The 10,588-nt window shown below is 58.7% G+C and overlaps 1 protein-coding gene across 1 annotated transcript in view; it reads left to right on the top strand.

The window, feature by feature from the left end:
* The window catches only part of SRCIN1 (SRC kinase signaling inhibitor 1), a 41,792-nt gene that overhangs the window by 24,028 nt on the left and 7,176 nt on the right, over nt 1-10,588 (top strand). Inside the window, exons 11-17 of the mRNA XM_007465139.1 lie at nt 1,423-1,553; nt 1,649-1,796; nt 2,137-2,383; nt 2,833-3,067; nt 4,654-4,808; nt 5,095-5,247; nt 9,740-9,886. Coding sequence (XP_007465201.1) covers nt 1,423-1,553; nt 1,649-1,796; nt 2,137-2,383; nt 2,833-3,067; nt 4,654-4,808; nt 5,095-5,247; nt 9,740-9,886 — 1,216 coding nt within the window. The remainder of the gene's footprint in view (nt 1-1,422; nt 1,554-1,648; nt 1,797-2,136; nt 2,384-2,832; nt 3,068-4,653; nt 4,809-5,094; nt 5,248-9,739; nt 9,887-10,588) is intronic.

The following is a 10,588-nucleotide window of genomic DNA, read 5'->3' as shown; positions in this document are numbered from 1 at the left end:
GTAGGGAAGGGGGGAGAGGTTCCCATTGGGACCTGAGGATGAGTGGGAGTTAGTCACACATGTGCATGCCTGTGTGTGTGTGTGCGGGGGTGCTAAATGGAGTGTTCTAGGCAGAGGAAATGGCATTATAGAGGCCCAGGGAGAGCAGCACATACGAGGACCTCAGCAATTCTGGATGGTTCTAAACAGAAGCAAGCCAGACGAGGAGGACAGTGGATGTAGCTGGAGGGAAAATAAGAGCAGCTCCCAGGGACTGACCCCTTGCATTAGCTCCTTTAATCCTCACAGTGGCACCAGGAGGGAGGAACTCTTACCGTCCCCATTTTTGGGATGAGGATGTTGAGACCTGGAGACAGTCAGTAACTTGTCTAAGAGCTCTGCTGGGTCGGGCAGAGCTGGGATTGGAATTTGGATCTGTCTGACTCCAGAGCCAAATTTTCAACTACTACCCTCATACCCTTCTTGGCTACATTGAAGTGTTTGGATTTTAGCCTCCAAATGTTGGAATCCATTTTGGATTCAAAACAGGCGGTGGTGACTTGGTGGTCTGATTTACGTTTTAGAAATATGGAGGGTTTTAAAACGACACAAGGGCTTCCCTGGTGGTGCAGTGGTTAAGAATCCGCCTGCCAATGCAGGGGACACAGGTTCCAGCCCCAGTCCGGGAAGATCCCACATGCTGCGGAGCAACTAAGCCCATGCGCCACAACTACTGAACCTGCGCTCTGGAGCCCGTGAGCCACAACTACTGAGCCCGTGCACCACAACTACTAAAGCCTGCGCACCTAGAGCCTGTGCTCCGCAACAAGAGAGGCCACCTCAGTGAGAAGCCCTTGCACCACCACTAAGAGTAGCCCCCGCTCACCGCAACTAGAGAAAGCCTGAGCGCACCAACGAAGACCCAATGCAGCCAAAAATAAATAAATTTTTTTTTAAAAAAGAAAAATAACCCCACAAGCTCAGCATAAACCATCTGAAAGTTGAAAGCAGCTTTGTCATTGAGGAAAGAGGCTGAGTGTCTGGATCACTTGAGCAAAGGTAGATGGACGTGGCAGTGCCACCCTGAAAAAGAAGACACTCTTTAGGAGCACATGCAACTGCCTCCAGTTCTCTGAAAAGCTGCCAATTTCTCTGCTGTGTCCTTGGCATAATGAGAATCATAGGATGCAAGTTATCGGGAGGGAGATTTGGATCGATGTTAAGAAAGATCAGAACTTCAAAGAGGGGACCCAAGGCACCTGTTAGGGGTGCTTCTAAGTCTCATCTCTGAAGTTTGGCTTTCTGAGTTCACTTGGGCTTGTGGCCTGGTGAATGGCTTTTAATTTTGATCTGATTGGTGGCCTGATTTCTTTCCAGCTGCGCAATTTCAGGGGGCTGGGCTGGGGCCAGAGGGGCTGAAAGGGTCTTTCTGTGTGGCTTCAGTGACCTGGAGAAGTCGGTGGAGATGATCCAGAGGGACGTGTCCCACAGCCACCGACTGGTGCCTGGGCCCGAGCTGGAAGAGAAGGCGCTGGTGCTGAAGCAACTCGGGGAGACGCTGACTGAACTCAAGGGTGAGCCTGGGGGCACCCCTACCCCCACCCCACTGCCTGTCCTCCCAGTCCTCGGAGCTGCTCCCTCTCCAGCTCACTCCTTCCCTTCCCCTCAGCTCACTTCCCAGGCCTGCAGAGCAAGATGAGGGTAGTGCTGCGTGTGGAGGTGGAGGCAGTGAAGTTCCTGAAGGAGGAGCCACAGCGCCTGGATGGGCTACTCAAGCGCTGCCGTGGGGTCACAGACACGCTGGCCCAGATCCGAAGGTCATACTATCCCTGAGTTCTTATCTCTGACCTCCAGTTTCCCAGTGAGGTCACGTACTGAGCTAGATCGATAGGTCAACCTGACCCCTTATCCTAATTCCCACAAAGCTCACTGGTGTGCCGACTGGATCTGCACCTCAGCTCTGATCTGTGGCCCCGTGCATGTTGTAGCCTTGGCCCTCCCATTTGCCGGATGCAGTCACTCCTCCCCAGGCCCTTCCACTTGTCCTGCAAGATCCCAGAGCCCTCCTCAAACCCCACCTCCCCCAGGCCAGGCTTCCCTCCCATGGGGCCACCACCCTGCAGGCCTCACAGCTGCTCCCAACTCTCCCAACCCCAGGCAAGTGGACGAAGGTGCATGGCCACCCCCCAGCAACCTCCTGAATCAGTCCCCCAAGAAGGTGACAGCCGAGACTGACTTCAACAAGAGCTTGGACTTTGAAATGCCACCCCCCAGCCCTCCACTGAAGCTCCACGAGATGAGCGGGCCAACCGAGGGGGCCCCTCCGACCCCGAAGGCGGGCAACCCCACCAAAGGCCTGGACACTCCTGGCAAGAGAAGCGTGGACAAGGCTGTGTCTGTTGAGGTGCTGGGCCCGGCATGGGGGGGCCAGAACTAGGCTCACACGTTCTCACCACCGTCCTAGATTGGCAGGTGCCAACACGTGGGGACTTGTTCCTGGGGGCCGAGGAAGTCTGAGAAGCGTACTGAGGGTGACATTAGTCCTGCTAGACAGAAAAGCATATTATAAACCTATGATAATCAAGGCAGTGTAGTGTTAGCATAAGAGTAGATTATGTGCTCAGTGAGACAGAATAGAATGTCTAAAAGCAGGTCTAAGTTTATCCCAAGAGTAGTTTGTAATGAAGGTGGTATTCCAGGCTCACAGGGAAAGCATGTAATACTCAAGGAGAAGCCCGAGGCTCGGACCAAACGGGAGGCTTCCTTTCCATTCCTTGCATGTGTGTCTGAGGCCCCAGAGGTCCAGGAGCAGGGCAGCCGCTTCAGTCCTGACTGTCGACCCCTCCTCTCAAGGCTGCCGAGCGGGACTGGGAGGAAAAGCGGGCAGCCCTGACCCAGTACAGCACCAAGGACATCAACCGGCTTCTGGAGGAGACACAGGCAGAGCTGCTGAAGGCCATCCCTGACCTGGATTGTGGGAGCAAGGCCCACCCAGGCCCAGCCCCCACCCCTGACCACAAGCCCCCCAAGATGCCCCACGGCCAGAAGGCAACCCCCCGAACGGAGCCCAGTGGAAGGAGAGGCTCAGGTATGGGGGCAGGTAGGGGGCTGGTGAAGAGCCCAGAGGAGGGGAGCCCCAACCTTCGGGAGCTCTCGGGTTGATGGGGGAGGTGCTTGGGAGTGAGAATCTTTGTGGTCCGGCTGCCAGAGGAGGGAGGTGCTGGCCTGCCCCTCATCCACGAAGGGAGACCCAGAAGGACGGGATAGCACTAGACTCCATCCAGGGATTTTTCCCACTGCTCTGACTGCTGCTGAGAGGACCATGCAGGGAGGATGAGCAAGTCCAGGCAGAGGGTCGTCCCCCTGCACGTTCTGACCCAGTGTGTGTGCCAGAAGCGAGGCTGTGGTGAGACGGGGTGCGGGTGCAGCGCTGAGCTATACGGACAGGGTTCCTGTGCTCCCTGAGCCTGTGAGAAACCCGAACCACAAATGGCAATTGTCATTCACGCATTTATTCATTCCTGCCACGTATATTTGTTAAGCACCCACTATCTGCTAGGTGCTGGGGATAAGGAGATAAGGCTGCTTTCAAAGAGCTTAAAATTACTAACATCTGTGTTTATCAAGCACTTACTATGCGGCAAGAACTGCCCCGAATGCTTTCTACGTATCAATCCTTATAATTTTGCAACAATCCCAGGAGGCAGATACAGTAATTATTTCCATTTTACAGGTGAGGACACTAAGGCTCAGTGTGGTTAAGTAATCTGTCCCAGGCCATACCTCGTGTGTAAACCGGAAATAGGATTCAGGTGCTAAATGCTGTCCCAGAGGAGGCCCTGGAAGGGCAGGAAGGGCTTCCCATGGAAGGGGACTTTCCATTGGATTTCCCTGGCCAGTGAGAGAGGGCATTCCAGGGAGAAACAGCACATACAAATGCCTGGAGGTCTGTGTTTGGTGTTGCCCAGCTGGGTCCAGACCAGGGAGTAGTAAGCAGAGCGGAAGCTGAAAGGCTGGCAGGCACAGAGGGTGCTGGGCCAAGAAACTTGAACATGGTTTGGGGTCACGGGGAATCACTGAGGGATCAAAGGCAGAGGAATGTCAGGCTTGAGTGACTTTTCTGCAGGTTGCCCAGGAAGCAGCCCCCACTCCGGGAAGAATTGGGGGAAAGGAGAGCCTGGTGGGTGGGGTCGGACTCTCAGAATAGTACTCTCTCTTGATGGAGAAAGGATGAAGATCTGTGCAGGGCAGGGCTGAGGGGTGGGCAGGAAAGGGATGGATTAGAGCAGTGATTCTCAAACTTGAAAGTGCACGTGAAATCACCCGGGGATCTGCCAGAACGTGGATTCTGATTCAGCAGCTCTGGGTGGGGCCTGTGCTTCTGCATTTCTGACAAGCTCCCAGGTGCTGCCAATGCTGTTGTTCCACGGGCCACACTTTGAGTAGCAAGGGATGAGAAGAGTGCTGTAAGGGGAGGAGCAGCAGGGCTTGGGGTTGGATTGCAGGGGGAGGTAGGAGAGAAGGAGGAGGGGGCCTGTGTCCTTTCCCCTGTGCGTTCCTCTCCCTTCCTCCCTGGAGGAGGAAGCCAGGTTTATCCTAACCCTGGAGTCAGATGTGGCGCACAGACTCCAGGGTTACGAGTCCCCTGACCCCCAGTCCCTTGGCTGCCCGCAGATGAGCTGACAGTGCCCCGATACCGCACGGAGAAACCCTCCAAGTCTCCCCCGCCGCCCCCTCCCCGCCGGAGCTTCCCCTCCTCCCATGGCCTGACCACCACGCGCACTGGAGAGGTCGTGGTCACCAGCAAGAAGGACTCGGCCTTCATCAAGGTACCACCACCGCTTGGGTAGGGGTCAGGGGGTCGAGTTGGGGGGATGCCTGAGATGACCTCTGGAGACTCTCTGGGGTGGTCCCCTCTCTCAGAGGAAGTGGAAGGAAAGAAAGGAGGCTGGCCAGTGGTGACTCTACTTTTGGCTTGGGCTTCCTCCATGGCAAGGGGCCATCCTGGCAGTTGAGGAGCTGGGGCAGGTGGGAGATGGTCTGGAAGTGCTAGGGCCTAGGAGGCGAGCTGGAGGGGCCCAGAGCCTGGTCTTCATGGGGACCGGGCCCTTGCAGAAGGCCGAGTCTGAGGAGCTGGAGGTGCAGAAGCCCCAAGTGAAGCTGCGCCGAGCCGTGTCCGAGGTGGCCCGCCCGTCCTCCACACCCCCCATCATGGCCTCTGCCATCAAGGATGAGGACGATGAGGACCGCATCATCGCAGAGCTGGAGGTGGGTCAGGGGCGCACCTGGCCCCTGAGTCATCAGCCAGGCCCCCTCCCTTTGCCTGTCAAACTGACCCCGGGGTGAGGTGCCCGGACTAGGACAGGGGACTGGATTCTTGGGTCCCCACTGAGGCTGCTGCAGGGTCCTCTCCTTCTTGCCTCAGTTTCTTCTCCACTGTAAAATGGGGGAGGGGGGTCTAAAGTCCCTCCCCGCATGTTTGAGTTTTTTACCGTAGTGTCTGAGACGCTCCGCAACTGCCCTGACACCTCCTGTGCTCTGAGACCCCCATCCCCTAGTGTTCTGAGAACAGAAGCTCTAACAGACTCGCCCATATACCTTGACCCCCTCCCAGTGCTGTAAGTCACCCAGACTCGAGTGTTCTCAGCACCCCTCCCCGAGAGGCTGAAGACCTGGACCACCAGGGCCTCTGGTGGCCAGTGGCCATGGTGAGGGGCCAAGGAGGGCCAGCCCAGGCCACCCCCTCCCCATGAGTGCCTGGGTCAGAGCCCAGCACCCCCATCCTCCCTGTACCCCCTCCTCCAAGCCTGCCCCCACCTTCTGCTCCCCAGGTGTTTGAGAGAAGCTCAGTGTCTCCCCTCCCCCCCACGCCCTGCCGCCAGCCGATCCCCACCTTGCTGTTCCCCCAGGACCCGGGGCCTCCTGGGGGCTCAGCCCCGGGCCCCACGTGGAAGGTAACGGGCTGCCCCCCACCTCTCACGGCGCTCTCTCTGCCTGTGCCTCCACGCTTCCTCTCCTCACTTCTCACACTAACCTGCTAGAACACCCGCTAGAACCTGCCAGTCACATCCCTGAGTCCCGCCACTGCCACGGCCTCACCCCCTCCCCCGCCCCAAGGACGGGTGCATCACCCTTCCTTCCCTCTCCAGACTCCAGCAGCCTGGTACCTGGTGGCCCCCTTGGGTCTGCATTTCCTTACAGGCTTGATTCCGGGTCTGGCCTGTGGTGGCTTGGGTGTTTTGTTCCTATCTGCAGCCAGAGTTTAGGTCTGGCCCGAAGCCCACGTTTTGTCTTGGTCCAAGATTGGAGTTTGGATCGTGCTTGTTACATGACCTTAGGCCCAACTCAAAGTCTGACACTGTCCTGAGCCCTTGCCTAGTCCCTGCCCCCATCTCCCCTACTCTGCTGCCTGTGCCAGGTGGGGGCTCTTTCTCCCACTAGAATCTATGCCTTGCACTGGGCACCAGGATGCCCAGAAGGAAGGCTCATTTACAGCCTCTCTCCGCCCCATGGCCCCATCTGGGCAGAGAGCTTGGGATGGAAGAAACCCATGCCCTTCCTTGGCTGCCGGTTCTGTCTTTCGGCACATTCGGAATTTCTTCCTTCTCTCTAACTTCAGTCTTTGCTGCTGTCCTGCTGCACTTATTTCCTTTTTATTTTTTCTTGGGAATTTGAGGGTGACCTGCTGTTTGCACCCCAGGGGGCTGTGCTTGGTTGGGGAGGGGGAATTGCGGGGCGGTGGTCTGGGAATTTCTCCCTCTGCCCAGTTAGCTTGTAGCAGGAGGGCGTCTGCTCTGCAGAGGGGAGCCTCCCATGCACTCACGTGTTCACCTTCCTCATCTGGTTCTCTTGGCCCACAGTGGGTTCTGTGCTGGCCGCCACCTGATTTTTAGCCTGGCTTGAGACCTGGTGGTGCTTTGGCTCCCTGGCGGGGGGAGCAGACAGGCACCAAACGGGCAGACAGTGCTGTCTCCTGGGCAGAGGATGGGCACAGAGCAGTCCAAGGAGCCGTCTGGGGGTGAACAGTATGGCAGGGCTGCCCCAGGCTGGCTGTGCCCTCGGCACCTTGGCCCGCTGCACCCAGCCACTGCACCTTTCTGGCCCTGGAAGCCAGTCCTGGTGGGGTCCAGTGGGCAGAGCCCCTCCACTGGCCCTTTGGGCTGGCTGCCCCTCTGCTTCCTGAGGCACCATCGGGCAGTGGAGCCGGGCGGGCATGGGTCGCCCTCTCTGCCGTCCCGGTCTGCACCTCCCACATCCAGGTAAGCAGGTGGCAGGGCTGGGTGGGTTGCCTGGGGCGGGGGGTCTGGGGGTCCCTGCTGCCCCCCACGCATCTCCCCATGGCTCCTTTTAGTGGAAAGAGCACTGGGCTTGGAGTCAGACTGCCTGGGTTCAAATCCTGGCTCTGCCACTAGCTAGCTGTGGGTAAGTGACCTTGGGTAAATTACATGACACCCCCCACCTCAGTTTCCTCATCTGTAAAGTGATGAGAGTAGTAGCCATTTCACGGGCAACAGAAAGTATTAAAGATCAAGGCGTATATGGCAGTTCCTGGTATAAGACTCTGCTCAGAATTAGACCAGAATTCACTCAAGTGGGGTAGGGGTGACTGGGGGCCTCTCTCTGTGCCCCCACCAAAGCCAGAGCCCGGGACGCTCACACAGAGGCAGATGCTCCAGCTTTGCCCAAGCCTGTGCAACAGAAGGACTTAGCTGAGCCCCTCCCTTTGTGACTGTGAAGCCCTCAGAGAAAGCTCCGGAAGTAAGGGGTAGGGACCAGGAGTCTCTGGCCTGAGATGAGGATGGCAGACCCACCCTCCGAGGCCAGAGGCCAACACCTGGTCTCCACCCACATGGGGCTGCGGGTCTCGGACATTCAGTTCGAGTCAACAAATAGCTAATATCTATCGAGCACTTACACCGTGCCAGGCCTTGTTCCAAGCATGTGCCCACTTGTGCTCACTTCATCCTCCACCAGCCTCACGTTATCGTCACTCCATCGCACAGATGGGTAAACTCCTGGCAGTAACCATGAGAGCTGCTCTCAGAGTTTAACATGGGTGATGAGATGTAAACATGTGTCTGTGCTTCTAGGTAAACTGGCATCTTTGCCAGGAAGTGGGAGACCGTAGGGTGTGGTGGAAAAAGGCCTGAGTTCTAGTCCCAGCTTTGCCTCTAACTTGCTGGGTAAACTCAGTCAGGACCCTCCCCTGCCTCGGTTTCCCTATCTGTGAAAGGAAGGGGCTGGGCTCACCCACATGTGACCCCCCATCCCAGCTCAGGGTGCTTTGGTTGCAGGGATCACACTCTCCCTCATCTTTCCTCTCTCCGCAGGCTGCCACAGGCCACAGGTCCTTCTGCGTCCCCCGGATCATCTTGACAGAGTGTGCCCCCAAACCTCCCTCTCCACCAGAGGCCAGGCTTGAGGAACCCGGTCTCAAGACAACCCCTACCCCACGACCCCGGACCCTGGCTGGCAGCGGGAGGGGCTGGGGTAATCCACAGGCCCCGCCAGGGCTAATGGCTGACATTTCCCAGCCTGGGAACAGCTCGATGCTGGAGAAGGAAGGGGTGGCTCTGAAGAGACTGGGGACAGGGAGCTACAGCCCAGAAAAGGGAGGAGCTGGGGTCCCCTGTTCTCGGGGACCTGCCCCAGACAGGACCCAGGAGCCCTCCGCTGCCGAGACCTACCCAGAGGAGACCCTCAGGGACTCTGGACACGACGCCCAACCCTGCAGCGGGGAGTGCAGGGGTCAGCGTGCTGCTGGCCTGGGCTGCACGGGGCACGGTGCCACCACCCAGCGGATGGACAGCCTGGAGGAGACACTCCGGGAGCTGGAAGCCACCCTGAGCCAGATGGGCACGGCCCCTGCCGCGGGATCCCCTGGCAGCCCCCCACCCCCGCCCCCTGGTCCCCAGGTGGCTGCCTCCTGCCCTGTCCTCTCCTCTTACCTTCCTGCTCCAGTCTTCAGAGCTGGAGGGAGTTGGAGGCTGCAGGAGCACCACCCCAGCCCCCTCCTCCCACTGGCCTTCTCTCAGCCCCGCCCCCCTCCTGGGAGCCTGGTGCCAGGCTGGGTTTGCAGGCAGAGCCCCTGGCAGGCCGGGAAGCTGGCCTGCCCAGGGATCGGCCTAACCAGCTGTGGTGGGGACCAGGGCCTCTCCCTCTGCTCTGTATCTGTAAACCGACAAATAAAGTTCTTTCCCCCTTCTGCATCCCCACACTCCCCTCCTCCTCTCCTGTCTGACTCTCTCTGTCTGCTGTTTCTCTGCCTGCGCCGCCCTTCTGGGCAGGCCTGGTCCCTGGGGTGGTTCAAGGGGGCTGGACTTGTCCATCTCTAGGGAGACTTCGTCCCCATCCTCCCATTCAGAGGAAGATGTGGGCCTGGGGCTGCCAGTCCTACTTTGTCTGCCATTATAAAGACCCCTCCCCCAAATCGCAGGCACATTCTCTCGGGCCAGGAGTGGTAGTGGTGGTGCCAGGGACCTTCACCTTAAAAATGGCTCCCCCAGAAGGGCACCAGCTGCCCCCGGGCTACTCAAAGAAGCCGCCAGGGTTCTCACCCAGGAGCTGTTGGGAACCTGGCTGGGGGCCCCCATCCCCTCTCCTGCAGGGAGGCCTTAAACCTGGCCTGAGAGTGGACCTGATTCCTGGGGGGGGGGGGATGTGGAGCCAAGGAGGGCTCTCCAGGTCTCAGAGGGCCCACTGCACCTGGGGTGCCTTTGTGATCCCACCTCCAACCCTGACCCTGTTCCTTTTCCTGCAGAGTGGCGGTGGCAGTGTGCTGCCCATGAAGGTGGTGACTCTGGGGACCTCTCGGCTGAAGGCGGCCCAGGGCCAGGCAGGCAGCCCCGACAAAGGCAAGCATGGCAAGCAGAGGGCCGAGTACATGAGGATCCAGGCCCAGCAGCAGGTAAGCCTGGGCACCACGGGGGCGGGGCCTGGGCCCCATCCAGACGCCCTCCCCCTCCCCCTCCCCCTCCCCACTGGCAGTGCTGTGTGCTCCTGCTGTGTGCCAGTCATCTCCTGCCAGTATTCCTGTGGCCACCTTCCTGCCGGCTGCCCAGAGAGGTCCTCCCTGCCAGGACCGGCCCACCGGTCCCTTAAGCCATCTTCTTCCTCTCCCCAGTCCCAGGGCTCAGGATCTGGTTCTCAGCCAGACGGCTCCTCTCTCAGAAGGCCCCTCACTCAGGACCAGAGAGGGCTGTCTCCTCAGCCGCTCCTGGACAAGACCCTGCTAAGGCTGGTGGCCCCGGGGTGTGGAAGGGGCCTTTATGCCTGTCCTCCTGCCACTCCACTCCCCTCCTCTGCTTCCTTCCCTCTGCTCTCAAGTCCCACCTGCTCTTTGGGGTCCCCACTCTCAGCCTCCCTCTTAGCTCTTAGGCCACCTCCCAACTAAGGGAGAAACCAGTTTCGCATCTGCTTTTCAGTCTCGTTGCAGTGTGGTTAATGGGGAGGGGGAGGAAGGGGAGAAGAACTTAGGCCCCCCACTGGGTGCCGTAGTAGTGGTGGAGGCGCTGCACCCTCTTTCAGATTTAATTAGTGGGCCTGGGACAGTATATAGAGTTGACAGCCTCACCCATGGATGTTTCTGCCCTGTGGCTCACCTGTGGCC

Source organism: Lipotes vexillifer, unplaced genomic scaffold (genome assembly GCF_000442215.2).
Source record: "Lipotes vexillifer unplaced genomic scaffold, Lipotes_vexillifer_v1.1 scaffold591, whole genome shotgun sequence".
NCBI classification, from domain to species: Eukaryota; Metazoa; Chordata; class Mammalia; order Artiodactyla; family Lipotidae; genus Lipotes; species Lipotes vexillifer.
This window is presented reverse-complemented; position numbering and strand designations above follow the sequence as displayed.